A 16,970-nucleotide genomic window follows, 5' to 3' on the forward strand; every position below is an offset into this window, starting at 1 on the left:
GCACAACTTGGATTTTAAATCCAAGGATGAGACATGGCAGCTAGAAAAAAGTATCTTTTTATTTTTGAACTGAACAAACTGGATGTGAAGTCCGCTGAGAGAAAATAATCCTGGAACCCCAAAATGACATTTTTTCCAGGGGCAGTTTTCAGAGTGTAATTGCACTTTAACAATTTGTTACTGATACCGTTAAGTTAAAATCCATTCTCCCACATCTTAACTAACAGCTTGATCCCGATTCAGTGGACATCAGTGGGAAAACTTCTGTTGACTTGGATGGAATTAAGATCTGACCTTTTTAGTTCTTGTTCTTGCTTTCCTGAGAGTAGGTCATGAGCCAGCTAATAAAATATTTTTTATGGGTTTTTATCAGCATGTGATAGTCTGTTAACTTCAGCATTGTTAGCTGGTGCTCCTAGTCATCTTTTGTTTTTAGAAGAAATATTTATGCTACTTATAAGATCAGAGAATGGATTTGGGTTGTCAGTTATTAAACAGAATGGAGCATAGAGATTTATACTGAGCTGGTGAATTTCATCTTCATATTTTTGGTGCCTTTGTTTTTGGCTTAAAGATTTTTGTGTTTGTTTTACAGTAAATTGTTCAATGTCCAGATCAATTTATTTTAAATGTTTTGCTTGAGTAGCCTCAACCGCCATGAGGTTGTTGACTTGCCTTTGACAATAACACTAATAGTAAGGCTGCAAGCCACTCCTTTGGGGGAAGGCAGAGGGGAAACAGACATACATAACAGATGTACAATGACCCAATAAAAATATATATAGGATCTATTTCCTTCCTCACGTTATCATCCAGCTCAGAATCTAAAAATAATTTTCTGAATGAGCTTTAGTGATTACAAATTAGATGATAACAAATTAGTGCCAACTGCTGACCTTGAGAATGTGCACGTGAGCAGTGTTTATTTCAATGGGAGTCCTATGTGTACACCCTAGGGCATTTTGGTATTATTTATTTTGATGGCTGCTAATAATATACAGTGCTGCCAGATCCTGCAATCTTTGCTGAGTTTTTTGTCTTTAGTCAAATTCCCTTGGATTGCAGTGACTATGATTGGTTTCAGTGGAAGTCTTGCGGTGCAGAGGCGGGGCAAAGGTGGGGCTAGGAGCCGGGGGTGGGGGTTGAGCACCCGACAGCCAGAGAGGAAGTTGGCGCCTATGTAGGAACTCCAAGTGAAGTCTGTAGGGCTTTCTGGTGAGCAAAGAATACAAGGTCAGGCTTATGCCTCGTGAATAATGACCGGTTTTTCACTAATATAATCCAAATAAAATGATAAGGCCTTAGGAATTGCCATGCTGGGTAGATCAGTAGTCCAGTATCCTGTCTTTGACAGTGGCCGGCTCCAGTTGCCGGACAGGAATGTGAAAATTTCTGTAATAGGCAATTATGCACTGGCATAGTGGAAGCTTGTGCTTAACCCAGGCACTTAGTGGTTGTTATGATGATGTATGCCCCTTAATGTCATTATTCTGTTTAGTTCCTACTGCGAATATTTTTTTTGTTCACATTAGTTTCTAAATATTTTTAAAATCTGGTCATGAACTCACTAATATCCCGCGGAAGTATTATTTATTGCATAAAAAAGTATTATAATCAGTTTTAATTGTGAGCCTTTAATTTCATCTGGTGACCTCTGTCCTAATATTATGGGGGGAAAGTAAAAAGGAGCCTCTGATTCATCTTCTCTATCCCATTCAGTATTTCAAAGACCTCCATCATGTCCCCCGTTATTTATTTTCTCTTTAAACTATGTAGTCCTAATCTCTTCCATCTCCCCTCAGACAAAGGTCTTTTCATACCTCTAATCATTCTCCTTGTACTTCTCGAGACCTTTTATATATCTTTATTAGGTGGCGCGACCAGAAACGAACACAATATTCGAGGTGAAGAGCTGCCATCAGTATATATCAAGGCAGTATAATATTTTCAGTATTATCCTAATTTTGATGTACAAAGTTAATACTGGGTTTTTTTAATGTTTATATTTCAGAGAATAAATACTCAAGCACACAACTTAGAAATATTTTTAAGAGTTGCACTGCATAGATATCTGTTTTTCTCTCGTTCTTCCTTTCTTTAATTACCTCTGTTGTTCAAGTGTGACTTAATTATTTTTTCCCCTTTATGAATATTATCTGATTAATCTTGATAATTATTGGGAATTACTGTGTGATCTCTTTGTGCAATCACACAGTTATATGCAAACCTTTAAACGATGAGAGCGCTTTCTGTACTTCTGCAATTTTTGATAATGGCACATTTCATAGGGCAGAGCTGTTAAACTGCTGAAGCATAAGATTTCTCTGACACTTGTGTTTGAACCAAATGGGGAGAAAAAACCTGCTGGCTTTTATGGTTAATAAGCCGATCATCATGACTATATGCGATCTGAAACTGATAACTTCTTTGGAATGAATGAACATAAACTCTGAGAAAAGGAATACGCTAATTATCTCCATCCTTCTCTTCTTTGTGTCATTTTCCTGTGTTTCCTGGCAATTCATTCCACTCACTTTTGCATTGGGAAGCTCATCTAGTCTTTTCTTGTTCTCACTCCCTATGCACACAGTGAGTCTTTTGTTTAGACCCTAGTGGCTCTTCTTAGTAGTTGATTCTTCATGTTTATTATGCCTTTGTGAACGACAGCCATGCCTCATTTCCCTTTCTTTGTTCCCCATTTGGGATCCAATGCTCATTCTTTGATTCATTTCTTTCTTTCCATCATCTTTGAAGAGTTTGTTCTGGATCATTTTTTGTCACCCCTTCAGAAATGAAAAACATTCACATTTCCTTGCTCTCTCCCCCCCCTGTTTTCCCCCCACATGGGCGAGCCCTGCTGCTTTCTCAATCATTCTTAACGGCTTTGTTCTTTAAAGCTAGCCCCATTCTGCAAGATGAAGTCCACAAGTAAAAGGTAATATCTCCACTTGGATGGAGATTGCATCTGTTAAATGCCGGCTGCCTGGCATCATCTTTATTTTCTTTATTATGGTTGTAGTTGAAGTGGGGACTGAAAACTTTTGATCATTTACTAAAGGTTTCATTTTTCCCCTCTATTCACAGAGCTATTTTAACTATACGTTATTTACATTGAATTTTATTTGCCATCCACTGTTCTTCTGTAGTAACCCTAGGCTGTGTTTTCTGTGGGTGTTCTCAATAAATAGCGTTTTACTCCTGTCCTCAGTAACCTTCCTCTCCATTTCAAGACCCTGCATTGCGCTGATCTTGTTTGACCATGGAGGGCCTGATGGGATTTCAAGCCTGTTTAATGACTCTCCACCTACATCAGAGTAGTAACAGAGCTGAGAGAAGGGACTCCAGGAGCTGAGCAAACTGCCTCCATTTGGGAACTGAAAGACCACCTCTGGAGAATTGAAGTGTGGGTCTATTGCATGCTACTTCCTAGAGAACCAGCAGTCTGGCCATCCTGATGTAACTTAAGGTTATCAGAATTATGTTAAGAACATAATTCTGGCCATACTGGGTCACACCAAGGGTCCATCTAGCCCAGTATCCTGTCTTCTGACAGTAGCCAATGCCAGGTGCTTAAGAAGGAATGAACAGAACAGGAAATCATCAAGTGGTCCATCCTCTGTTGTCCATTCCCAGCTTCTGGCAAATAGAGGCTAGGGACACCATCCCTGGCTAATAACCATTGATGGACCTATCCTCCATGTTGCTTGAAGTCATCTTCCTTGTCAATAGTAAATGCTGTTTATCCTCAGGACAGACACAGCAACATACAGACAATGAAACCTTCACAACCCCCAGCATTTTCCAACTCTGTTCTAATTCTGGAGGGAACATGGGGGGGGGAGGGGCGGGGAAGGGAATAAGAGAGTAGTTCAATCTCCATGCCTGTTCACACCTTGTCCATCTGAATAAAACTGCCAACAAGAACTACTGGGATGATCAGGGGAACAGATTGTCTATTTTATTAGAGGAGACTGGAAGAGCTTGGAAGACTGGATGAGAAGGCTGAGAAGAGATATGATTGCTCTTTGTAAATACCAGAGAGACTGAAGAGCTATTCAAGCAAAAGGACAATATTGGCATAAGAACTAATGGATATAAACTGGCTATGAACAAATTCAGGCTGGAAAATTAGAATGTTTCTAACCATCATAGGGGTGAAGTTTTGGAACAGCCTCCCAGTAGTTGTGGGGGCAAACAACTTAATTAGCTTTAAGCAGAAGCTGGACACATTTATGAGTATAATTGTATGATGGTATTGCTTGTGATAAAAGGGGGCAGGGCTCAGCAGCCCTGGGACTCACTTCTGGTTTATGTCTTATCTTCCTAAAGCTCATGCTTCAGGGTTTCAGCCAGCCACCTGCAGGAGTCAGGAAAGGATTCCCCACCCCCAAATGTATGCTAGGATTTTGTTTTAAATCTTCTTTCTGTGAAGCATCAGGGATGGCCACAGCTGGAGATGGGACATTGAGTGGGGAGGGCCAGGGCTCTGAAGTGACATCAATATTTTCTCTCTCAAGTGCTTGGCTGGCTGGTTCCTTCTCACAAGCTTGAGGTCTAACTGATTGCCATATGTGGGGTTGGGAAGGAATTTTTTCCCCAGTCAAATTGGCAGTGACCTTGGGGTTTTTTTGCCTTTTTCTGCAGTATGTGGGTACTGGTCACTTGCCAGAATTATCTGGGTGTATCTCATTTAATCATTTCCCTGTCATTGCAGTGGATTTGGGCACTGGTGCACCTCGGTCCCTTCTTGTCTCTGCCTGTGGCATATCATAATCTAATCTCTCATTGGTTATAATACTTTGGTCTAATTTGGGTTGTTGGGTTTCGTGTGCGGGTGCCAGATGGTGCTGGTGGCCAGTGATATACAGGAGAGCAGGCTAGATAATCTGGTGGTCCCTTCCAGCCTTAATCTCTATGAACAAGAGTGCTAGTTCTGATGATGATTTTTAGAGCTGGGCAAAATATTTTACTGCTGACATCTGATATTGTTTTTAGGATGAAATCTGACTTTGTACGCCAGCTTTAGGGCAGTAGAGGCTATAGAACTTCGCCAGTGGGGGAGGGTCAGGATTACCACAGAAGGGGAGTGGTGTTACAGGCACACAGGAGATGGCCAGCGGTGGGGGTGCTGTGAGTATGCAGAGGTTGAGGGATCACCCAACTTGTAGGGCACTCAAAATCTAGGGTTATCCTTGCTTCCAAACTGCAGATTTATTTAATTATATTAGTAGTTTTGACAATATCTGGTGTTTTGTTTTCACTATATTATGCAAACATTAACTACTTTCATCCTAATGGCACTCCTGGAGGTAGGTGCATGTTGTTAGGTGGGGAAACTGAGGCACAGAATGATTAATTGATTTAAGCACTTCGAAAAATGGGACTTGGGCTCCTACGTCATTTAGGTGCTTTTGAAAATGTTACCCCATGACTTTCTCAATATTTTTCAATTAATTATAAATAAACAACTAGAATTACATTTTTGTGATGCTATATTCTTGCTTTAATATTGCATGTGTTTGCCTTTTAGTCAATACACATAATTCAGTAATTCGCAAAGGGTCTCTTAGTCATTGGGAATTAGCAAAGTCCTAGTGTATTTGAGGCTTGTAACATCACTATTCTAGGCTAACATAGCAGATTGCATGTGTATTTTATATTGTGTGTATATTTGCACATGCATCATTAGGTTTTGTGTTTCTCTCAGAATAGAAAACGCTCCCTTTCTTGAGCTTGCATCTTTTTTTTTTTTGTTCGTATTCCTTTTAAAGAAAGTAAATGTTCTCCTCCCCTTGCTTCAGCCTTTTTAGTGTCAAAAAAATTTAAAATATTTTGCCAGGGTTTAATTTATTTAGATCCACCTTGAGGAAAAACAATGGTTCAGCTTTCATGTAGGAGCTGGAGAAGTTTGCTCTGGAACAGCTGACAGGCTGTAGGGAAAAGTCAATAATATGCCGTGTGTATTGTCAGCAAGAGAAAGCTTGCCTTAACAGATGAAAGCCTTAATGCCTGAGAAAATGACAGCTTATCTGATTGCTCTATAATCTCCATTTCAGCACTGGCTGACAGAGCTGGAGATCTTTGCTATGATCTTCGCAGCTGCCGTCCATGACTATGAACACACTGGAACCACCAACAACTTTCACATTCAGACACGGTGAGGCCTTTGTAAATTACTTAAGGAAGGGAGGGAAGAATGCTAATTTTGTCTATACCCGACTTTTCTGGGACTCTTTTTTGTTTTGTGTTTTCTTTTAATATATACATAGGTAGAATGGTTAAAGAATTATATCTCAGTTTCTTCCACTTATACTATATTTTGTGATCATGAATGTCTTCCATTCATTGGGACAAATTCCTCTGTTACACCAGCATAAAGTTGGAGTAACTCCACTAACTTCAAATAGAGTAACCTCAGATTTACACTGAAGCCACTTAGAAGAGAATTTGGATGAATAACTTATATTTCATAAAGCTGCCAGTTGCTAAATAAATGGTCGGCCATGCTGGAATGGTTTGGAGGTATTTTGGTTATGTTTCTTCTTCTTCTGTTTGTTTCAACTTGAAGAAGCCAACATTTCATTGAATGAATCAAACAGAAAATAGATATTCATAAATAAATCTCAAAGAACTGGAAACTACACATCAGCAGCCTTCGCCAGTCCCTCTCCCTGCCGAGTGCCATGCCTGTAGCAATAGAATGTGTTCATAATGCTTCAACGATTGTTGTGGTAGCCATATTTGAAAACACTGGAGAGCCCTGCAGGACATTTAGGTGGGCAAGAACTTGGATAGACCAGTGCCATTTTGGAAGCAGACAACTCTTTTGGGGGAGATTTTCAAAGGCACAAAAGGTAGTTAGGCATCTTAACTTCCACTGACTTTCAGTAAGAGCTGGGCACCAAACTGCTCTGTGTGCCTTTGGAAATGTTTCCCTTTGTGTCAAAGGTCAGGTGTTCTCAGCAGGAGGTCTGTAGGTGTCAGTGGTTGCGCTATGAATTCCTTGTTTAAAATAATCAGTTCAGAAAATAATACGGGGACCAATCTTGCAATCCCTAACTCACACAAAATAAGAGTTTGACTTTAGTAAGAACTGAGCAAAAGCCTCATTGTTTAACCCAGTGACTGATATTTATGAAGTAGTTAGCAGTCAAATGTCTCTCAGCACTCCTTTTAAATCTTTAACACAGTATTTGGGTGGGTCTTAAGCAGTGAATGGGGTTTTTAAAGGCTTTTTCCCTGAGGTGAATTTCAACCATTGGTTTTAATGGTTCCCCCAGCTACATAGCAATGAATAAGCATTACACTTACTTTAAAAATATCAATATATAGTCTGTAATTGTGAATCATAGTAATATTTCTGAATGTGAGACTGACATGTAATGGAAAGAAACATAACTTTTTTGACATTCTTTTAAATTCTAGGTCGGATTCAGCCATTCTGTACAATGACCGATCTGTGCTCGAAAATCACCATGTTAGTGCAGCCTATCGCCTTTTGCAAGATGATGAGGAGATGAACATTTTGTCTAACCTCTCAAAGGATGATTGGAGGTAAGAACAAACAGTAGGGCCATTTGGGGAAGTTTCAGCCAGGCCAATTGTAGTTACTACATTTCTTTGAATAATAGTATCCATCAAAATATAATATACAGCTGTATTTTTATTACTAAGAGAAAGGATATTTAAAAATCTTTATCCTATTTTTACCCCTCTCATTTTCATCTGCTGTACTCTTAGGACTAAATTCAGAAGTGATGTGTGAAGTTATTTAACTTATAATGGAATCTATTCGTTAGTCTCTCATAGATCTCCCTGCATCCACTTATCACTGTGTAGGTGAATATACTGGTGGCCTGATTTTCATTTACACAAAAACATAAATTACAATTAAGACCACTCCAAGGCCCCTTTATGCTGCCAGAACATTATAAATGAGCTGTAGTGTAAATGAGAATCAGGTCCAGAGCATATAAGTGGGTATAACAGACATGCCAAAAAGCCAAAAGAAGGTCTAATTTAAAACAGGCACTCCTGATGGAAATAAATTATTTGCAAAAATCGGCATTTTAAAATAACAGATTATTCAGACTGAAAGAGGGCTTTTTATCTCGTTTTTAAATGAAATATCTGACACTTTAAAAATAGCAATTATGCATAAAACATATATAGTTACCTGGGTCGGACAGAAGAATCTTAAATGAATTGTATTAATCAGAGTTTTTTTCTCACTGGAGTGAAAGCATCTTATCGTGTGTTATTGCAGACAAACATATACTGGTTCATGTATGCATTCAAACTGAACAAAGTGCTGAGCACATTCAACTCTTAATGACTTCAGTGGAAATTGAGGGCACTCAGCAGTACTTCTCCAGGCCCTGGTAAGCTGGGTCAGGGAGGGTCTGCTTTCCATATTCACCCAGTCTTCCCAGCCCAGAAACCCTCATGACAGGTGGAGCCAGGGATGGTACCCCTGTCTGAGCACCTGGCCTAAACCCCAGAACCACATGTGGTTGGTTTCATTCAAAAGTCAGCACTATGGATCACAGTTGCCAACTTTCACGTGGTAAATAAGCACCCTGACTTTCACAATAAGCCAAAAATCAAGCTAATCCCATTTCAAAACAAGGCCAAAACAAGCCAATCCCGAAGAACCCCAACATCTATGTGACTAGATCTCCCCCAGTATGCAGTTTGGGACTGTGGTGGGCTCGCCGTGCACCCCGACTCTCTCCCCCCCTTGGCCCTGTTTGCTGGGAACTGATAAAAAAAAAATGAAGCAACAAACTACAACAAGCTACAAGCCAAAGAAGCAAAAATCTACAAGCCAAAAACAAGTCAACAAGCAACTCATAAGCAAATTAAGCCAAAAACAAACCCAATTTCTGTTGGTTTTTTTCACGGGTTTGGCATGTCTGCTATGGATGACTGGCTAAGTATGACAAGCCACTCAACATCTTGTGGCTTCATAAACAGACAAACTCTGAGGAAAAAACACATTAACACTCAGAAAGTGTCACAAGAATCTTGAAAAAGGAATAAACCTCATTCTCTGGGTCATGCTATTAAAATCTAATTTACTTTTCTAGGTTGTCTGTTTACTTTTTGCATTTCATTCACCTTGCACAGTGAAAAGGAGCTGAGTGATTTCAGTTAACATCATGAGGCTGTTGTGTTTAAATTCAGTATTCTAAGGGATTTTTAAAAATTTAAATACAACTTGTTTTGACTCAAATTAGATAAATAAGATATCAAGGAAAACAGATTTTTTAAAAATTGTAAACATTCCCCTACAGTATATAAAATATAAACATAATTTCCTACAAACAAATCTGTTCACACTGGGCCTAATTTTTCCTTGGCATAACTCAAGTGGTCATGGCACCTCAGCAGTGTTGGATTCATGCAGGTTGTGAAGTGCTTTGGCATGGAAGTTTCTATACCTATGATGATATTTCAAGGATGAGGGAAATAAAGGTCCCAGTTCAGCAAGGTACTAAAGCATGTATCTACATTGAAGTTAGTGGACTACTTGGTGTTCAGCATTAAGCCTGTGCTTAAGTACCTTGCTGTGAAACTTAATGGGAGCTGATGAGGGAGGAGAAGAGAAAGTGAAAAAAAGTTAAAGGAAGTTGTCTAAGAAGATTGGGGTCAAAATTTAAATTTTGCCCCACCCTCATTTTGGGATGTACAAATCACAATGGAACAAATTCATCCCTGCTGTAACTACATTGTCCTCACACTCAAATATGGGCCTATGGTACATGACAGCTTCCTTGATTCTCTTCATTTCTTCCATTCTCCTCTTTCTCTTACCATCTTAATACCCTCCTTCTTCCTCATAATATAATTTTGGGGACCACATCTTTCATCCCAATGCAGTTTACAACATGCAGTCATTGAAATGCTACAACTTTTTGGATGGAGGCCATCAGCTAACCACACAAACAGAGCAAACTGTACAATATTGTATTTGTGGGGGAGATAGTTTTGTCCAAAGAAGAGTGTCATGGAAAGTCTTATATTAAAGACAAACACAATAGAAAACATGGAAACTGGATTTATCTGTCTTTGAAAGATGAAGCACTGGTGAGACCTCACGTGGAATACTGTGTGCAGTTCTGGTCTCCCATGTTTAAGAAGGATGAATTCAAACTGGAACAGAAGGGCTACTAGGATGATCCGAGGAATGGAAAACCTGTCTTATGAAAGGAGACTCAAGGACCTTGACTTGTTTAGCCTAACTAAAAGAAGGTTGAGGGGAGATATGATTGCTATCTTTAAATATATCAGAGGGATAAATACCGGAGAGGGAGAGGAATTATTTAAGCTCAGTACCAATGCGGACACAAGAACAAACGGATATAAACTGGTCATTGGGAAGTTTAGACTTGAAATTAGACAAAGGTTTCTAATCATCAGAGGAGTGAAGTTTTGGAATAGCCTTCCAAGGGAAGCAGTAGGGGCAAAAGACCTATCTGACTTTAAGATTAAACTCGATAAGTTTATGGAGGAGATGGTATGATGGGATAATATGATTTTGGCAATTAACTGATCTTTAAATATTCATGGTAAATAGGCCCAATGGCCTGTGATGGGATGTTAAATGGGGTGAGATCTTAGTTACTTCAGAGAATTCTTTCCTGGGTATCTGGCTGGTGAATCTTGCCCATATGCTCAGGGTTCAGCTGATCGCCATATTTTGGGTCGGGAAGGAATTTTCCTCCAGGGCAGATTGGAAGAGGCTCTGGAGGTTTTTTGCCTTCCTCTGTAGCATGGGGCACGGGTCACTTGCTGGAGGATTCTCTGCTCCTTGAAGTCTTTAAAGTACGATTTGAGGACTTCAGTAGTTCAGACATAAGTGAGAGGTTTTTCGCAGGAGTGGGTGGGTGAGGTTCTGTGGCCTGCATTGTGCAGGAGGTCAGACTGGATGATCATAATGGTCCCTTCTGACGTGAATATCTATGAATCACTGAATCAACACTGGGAAATAATTCAGTCTCTAAACTGTTTGTGATAATAAATAAAAATTCTACCTAGAGAACAAAATTAAATAAAGAGCACTGTGATGCCCCTACCACCACTCCCTACACTCTTAATTTTGATGGGGAACTGTGCATTGCTTTGTCCATTAAATGAAAAGCAGTAATTCATTCTGGGCTACAGTAAAAGGTCATGTGTCATTGGCTACAAGCAGATTTTTAGCAGCTGCTTTTGACCATATTCTTGGTAGTTTGAGCACAATCTTCCTAAAAATAGTCTGAGTCTTGAAACTTTAAAACATTGTTGATTGAGGAAAAATCTACCCCCTCCTCTTCATAGTGTCAGAACTAGAACAGGGCAAAAAACATCGGGTGAACAGTTTATTCACTGGAAAACAGCTATTTTGGTTGACCTGAAACTATTGATACATTTGGTAGAAATTTGCCTAATCACTGGGCTAAACGTTATAAGAAGGGCACGAACCTAGGCCTTTAAAAACACTTGGAAACAAAACATTTCAGGTCAAACACATTTTGTTTGTCCCAATGTGAATGCTCCCCCAGAGTACCCACGGTTATAAGGCACCTCACCACCACCTGCTTTTATTGTAAAGGAGTCTTGTCTCTGCTTGCTGTGGATCAGCTCCCTGAAACCAACAGCCTCTGGCAGCACAAGCACTTCCTTCCAGGCAGGTCTGCAGGCCACATGCTTTGTACAGCTAGCAAAAGGCATGTACCCACCCCCGAGTCCTTGGAGCATTTCCTGCAGGGTCCAGTTCCTTCTCCACTGAACACTCACAGAGTTACCAAAGGACCAGTACACACCAACTTGTAAGATTCAACTCTGGAGCATCACTTTGGTTAACACCACAGCACTTAGATGTATTTATGGTGAAAGCAAGAATATGTTTATTGTCAAAGAACAGAAATTCTAGTGACAGTGAGTAAGAATACTGGAAACAAATGGTTACATATAAAACAAAATCATAACAAGCTTTCTAGAGACTAAACTTGACTAACAGGTTAACCTCCTGTCAAAAGAAAATGATTCCATCCAAAGTTATCCAGCGTGTTCAACCAAGCCTGGCTGAGACCCCTTTTTAATGAAGCAAAATCGCAGTACTTTTTCTTCCTCAGTGAAAAGTGACGGGGCATCATCTTTGCCTCCCAAATACAGTGGAGCAAACCTTTGATATACACCTCCAGATAGGGTTTCTCTCTCCCCTCTTCCCCTTCCCACACCACTCCTTTTCTTTTCCTGTTAATTTCTTTCTGAAGTCCCTGCAATCCTTCATTTGCATTTGGTGATAGGAGACCCATTGTGAATGAGACAGTATAAACATCCTAGGATGTATCAGGCAAGATATTTCCAGTAGAGACAGGGAAGCGTTAGTACCATTGTACAAGGCACTACTCATTTGGAATATAGGGTCTCCCATGTTTAAGAAAGATGAATTCAAACTGGAACACGTGCAGAGAAGGGCTATGAGGATGATCTGAGGAATGGAATACCTACCTTATGATAAGAGACTCAAAGAGCTTGGCTTGTTTAGCCTAACCAAAAGAAGGCTGAGAGGAGATAGGATTGCTCTCTATAAATACATCAGTGGGATAAATACCAAAGCAGGGAGAGGAATTATTTGAGTTAAGCCCCAAGGTTGACCCAAGAACAAATGGATATAAACTGGCCATCAACAATTTTAGGCTTGAAATCAGAGGAAGGTTTTTAACTATCAGAGGAATGAAGTTCTGGAACAGCCTTCCCAGGGGAGCAGTGGGGGCAAAAAACCTAACTTGTTTCAAGAATAAGCTTGATAAGTTTATGGAGGGGATGGTATGATGAAACTGCCTACAATGGCATGTAGTCCATCTGCGACTGCTAGTAACAAATATCTCCAACAGCTGGCAATGGGACAGTAGATAGGGAGGGCTCTCAGTTACTACAGAGAATTCTTTCCCAGGTGTCTGGCTGGTGGGGCTTGCCCCCATGCTCAGGATCTAACTGATCTCCATAGTTGGGGTCGGGTAGGAATTTCCCGCCAGGTCAGATTGGCAGAGATGCTGGGGGGGTTTTCATCTTCTTCTGCAGCATGGGGTACTGGTCACTTGCAGGTTTAAACTAGTGTAAATGGTGGATTGATTCTCTGTAACTTGAAGTCTTTAAATCATGATTTGAGGTCTTCTGTAACTTAGCCAGAGGTTTAGGTCTATTACAGGAATTGGGTGGGTGAGGTTTTGTGGCCTGCAATGTGCAGGAGGTCAGACTAGATGATCATGATGGCCCATCTGCCTTTAGAGTCTGACTATAAGAACACATTTTCAGTATATATACATAGCTCTCTACATAGTATCCATATATATATTTCACAGAGATATTCATGACCAAAGTGACACAGGCTTCAAGACATCACGTGACACTCTTTGGTAAACTAAAATGTACATGCCACACCCAAGAGATTCCTTGTAACCCCTCTGCACTCCCTTGCCAGTTGGTATTGAGAAGTTCCAAGGTGTTACCCAAACCAGACTTTGATTCACCAAATATGTTTGGAATTCTTTTGAATTTGGTTTGACCTGAATTGAATTTTTATTTATTTTTCAGAACTGCCAGTGAACTGAAAAAATCAGTTATTTGCCCAGCTCTAGGCAGAATGCATGTTCCTTGGTATACTCATTTATGTGTGAAGACTCTGAGAGTAACACATCTCCTTTAAGAAACACATTAACTGGTTGAACTAAAATGTTTAGTTAGGTTTGAATCTTTTCCAGATTGCTTAATTTTCCTTCGTCTTAGTTAGGGCCTTATTTTGTAGCTGCTGCACATGAAGCTGCTGCAGAATAATGGACATTGTTCGGATGTATAATAAGGCCCACATTTTGAAATGCAGCTTCAGATTTTGGGTGCCTGCATCTTCGAGTGTCTAACGTAATATACCCTGGGCCTGTTCCAGAGGTGCTGAGAACTCACAACCCTAGATGGGGTCAACAGGAATTTAAGCTACTCGGGAAAAAAAAAAAATCAGGCCCTAGGTATCTTAATCTGGGCAATAAAAATCCAAGGCCCTTTAGATCAGAAGGTATTCTTGAAAATTTTAGCCTAACCAGTTTTAAAGCTTTATCATGTCCGAATTTGAGTTTATTTATTCATTTTGAGCTATTTGATCATTTGAATGTCCCCCCAGGAATAGGCCCGGGCTCTGATTCTGGACAAGACTCAGGCATTCGCTAAAGTGCCTTTTCTGAACGGAGGTCACATTAAGATTTAAGACTGCAATAGAAAAAGTGAAGATAGACTTGGGAAATGTGTCTGTCTGTGCATATGGGTTTTATCAGTTTTATGGTGTTCAGTCTTTCTAGTCTGGGAATGTGTTTTCAGGGAAGGTTCTTCTATCCAATCAGCACAGCAGACCTCTTTGTGGCATTTGCATATGCAGGGAGAGCAGATATGCCCAGAAGAGGTCTGCTGCGGGGATCAGGGAGAAAAGAGCCTAGTCCTTAATTTAATTTTCTGGACTTTTCTCTTTTACATTAAAGAACTCTGCTGCTTGTTAAATATTTGAAAAGTTGATAGGTTGCTTCATCAGACAAATCCCATTTGCTAAAGTAGTCAACAGGTAAATTATAAAACTGAAACTAAAACAGATCACACTGAATTAAGACAATAAATTGCAAAGAGAACAGATGCTTTCCAAGATACTGTTATGGACTGGCATTGTATTTCTGTGCTAATCATTTCCACGCAGTTTACTGAAATAGAGCATATTTAGTACAAGCCCTTACTGGCAAGTACAGGATAAAAAAGGCATCTGGAAAATGTTGAGCTCTTCAGCTCCTATCAGTGTACAGCTCAGGAAATAGTGTCTAATGAAAGTTTTCATAAACCATTGTTAGTAGAGGTGGAGTTGTGATCCAACAGTTGTGTATATGATCTCTCATACCATATAATGCTGTGTGTGTTGTTTTGTTATTGAAGGTCAGTGATGCCTTTTGTAGGCTGGTTGAAACTTCTAGGGATGCATTTGCGAAGGTTCAGGATGAAAAATTTGCCTACATATAATCTTCATTTGTGCATGTAATATACAGGCATTTGCACAAGCAATTATATATTTTTCTTGTCCAAATCGGGTATTTGTATGTGTGCATGCATGCACATTTTTCTGAGTAATGCCAGCCTTTGAAAATGTTGCCTTTAAGGCAGTGTTGTTCCTTCCTTTATTATTTTCCATGAGAATAAAAAAGTGAGACCCACTATCCATGGTTTATACATAATTTTCTGCTATGCACAAAAATGCATGCATTTGACTGAAGTGGAATGGACAAGGCACTATGCTGTTGGCAACAATCCTGCTGTTGGGCCCTAGGGTATGGACTAGATGACCTTAATAGGCCTTTTCCACTCCAATTTGTGTGACTTTATGGGGATTTAATTCTTTCAGTAGGACACAGCATAAATTGGGGTGGGGCTAAGGAGAAAAACTGCATGGAAAAAAACATCAATAGTTATTATGAAACATTTCATGAAGTGAACGTCCTCAGGTCAGTTGTCCGAAAGAGCAAGTTAAAGTGGTCTTCAGCTGGAACAATGCAAGAGATTTTAAAGAATTTATGTGTGTAAATTAAAGCAGACTAGAGATCAATGACCCCAGCCTACTGATAAAGCTACAGTACATATGTGACTCATGCATGCATAATTTATTACTCCAGGTGCAGTAATCAGTGGTAAAGATAGCATAGAAGTATTACTGTATTACTTACAAAAATGTATAGAATTTTTGTCCCCTGGTGGAAACATTGCAGCTTTGATTCTGCCCTACATGCATATACCAAAATATGCATATATAGTCCCCTGCTGGTGGAAAGTCCATAAGGTACTTTTATGGCCCTCACTACCATAGTAGTCAAGCATCTCAATCTTTAAGCAGGGAATTTCATTAAAAATTGGTAAACAAACTTGAGGACATACTTGCAGAACACCTCCACTGAAAATAGACCAGAGAGTTTTGATTGTTTAAAGTTCTGAAAAAATCCACATTGACTTCCAAGGGATTTCAATCTGATCCTTCCCAAGTAGGATTTTTTTTTAACTTTCATTCATTTATTCATTGTGGAATAGTTTGAGTAGCAATATGAGGAACACCGTGTGATACACTTGAACAGGAAAGTTCTTTTGAAAAAAAAAGTGCAATGGGGTGGCTAGGGTTAGAGTTAAACACGCACAACTTAATGACATTTCTCAGCCTGTCTAATTGCACTGCGTGCAATCCCAAAATTTCAGAGAATGTTCATTGCATCGAAGGGCCAGAACCCTACTGATTTCTGGGGGAAATCTGAAAACCAAAAGGCGGAAATGAGGAACACATGAACCTCCCGCCAGCTCTTTAGTACAGCTACAGCCTCAAGCACCTCTGCAATTGTCTGTTGATCCAACCAATGCTTAATTTGTAATGAAAGAGGTGCCAGGACTCAAGCTAGATGGCCAGAGAGAGGCAGCTGTTGGCCCGGTGCCCAGCTCTGAAGGCAGCGCTGCTGCCAGCAGCGGCACAGAAGTAAGGATGGCATGGTATGGTGATGTCTCTGCTCATCCTGCCTATGGAATTTAATGTGTTGACTCTCAGAATGACTTATCTCCCAGATAGAAAGAAGGGGGTGTAAAGGCACAGGGGTGGGGAGAATGGGGTGCATGAATCCCTGGCAGCGGGGAGAGTGGGGGACCCAGGTATGGGGTGTGGGAAGAAGGGGGGCACACAGAACCCTAGCATGGAGGACAAAGTGGGAATTGATGGAAGGGAATAATGAGGATTCCCACCAATCCCATGGCATGGGGAGTAGTGGCATGGGCACGCAGAACTCCTGGGCATGGAGAGAATGAGAGACCCTACTGTGGGGGAGGGGCAATGAGGGGGGCACGGAGCTCCTGCCTTGGGCAGGAATGGGGATCCTGCAATGGAGGGCTGGGTGAATGGGGGAGCACACAGAGCCCCTGCCATG

At 40.4% G+C, this 16,970-nt stretch overlaps 1 protein-coding gene across 5 annotated transcripts in view; it reads left to right on the forward strand.

Moving 5' to 3' along the window:
* PDE1C (phosphodiesterase 1C) overlaps positions 1 to 16,970 on the forward strand; it is a gene marked incomplete at its 5' end in the record, with an annotated part of 501,954 nt that overhangs the window by 407,271 nt on the left and 77,713 nt on the right. For all 5 annotated transcript variants that reach the window (XR_014710093.1, XM_084618216.1, XM_084618217.1 and 2 more), the window contains 2 exons: positions 6,057 to 6,157; positions 7,426 to 7,554. Coding sequence is in view for 4 of the 5 variants with exons in the window: in XM_084618216.1 (XP_084474342.1) it covers positions 6,057 to 6,157; positions 7,426 to 7,554 (230 nt within the window). The remainder of the gene's footprint in view (positions 1 to 6,056; positions 6,158 to 7,425; positions 7,555 to 16,970) is intronic.

Source organism: Lepidochelys olivacea (assembly GCF_965140295.1).
Source record: "Lepidochelys olivacea isolate rLepOli2 genome assembly, chromosome: 2".
Taxonomy (NCBI): domain Eukaryota; kingdom Metazoa; phylum Chordata; order Testudines; family Cheloniidae; genus Lepidochelys; species Lepidochelys olivacea.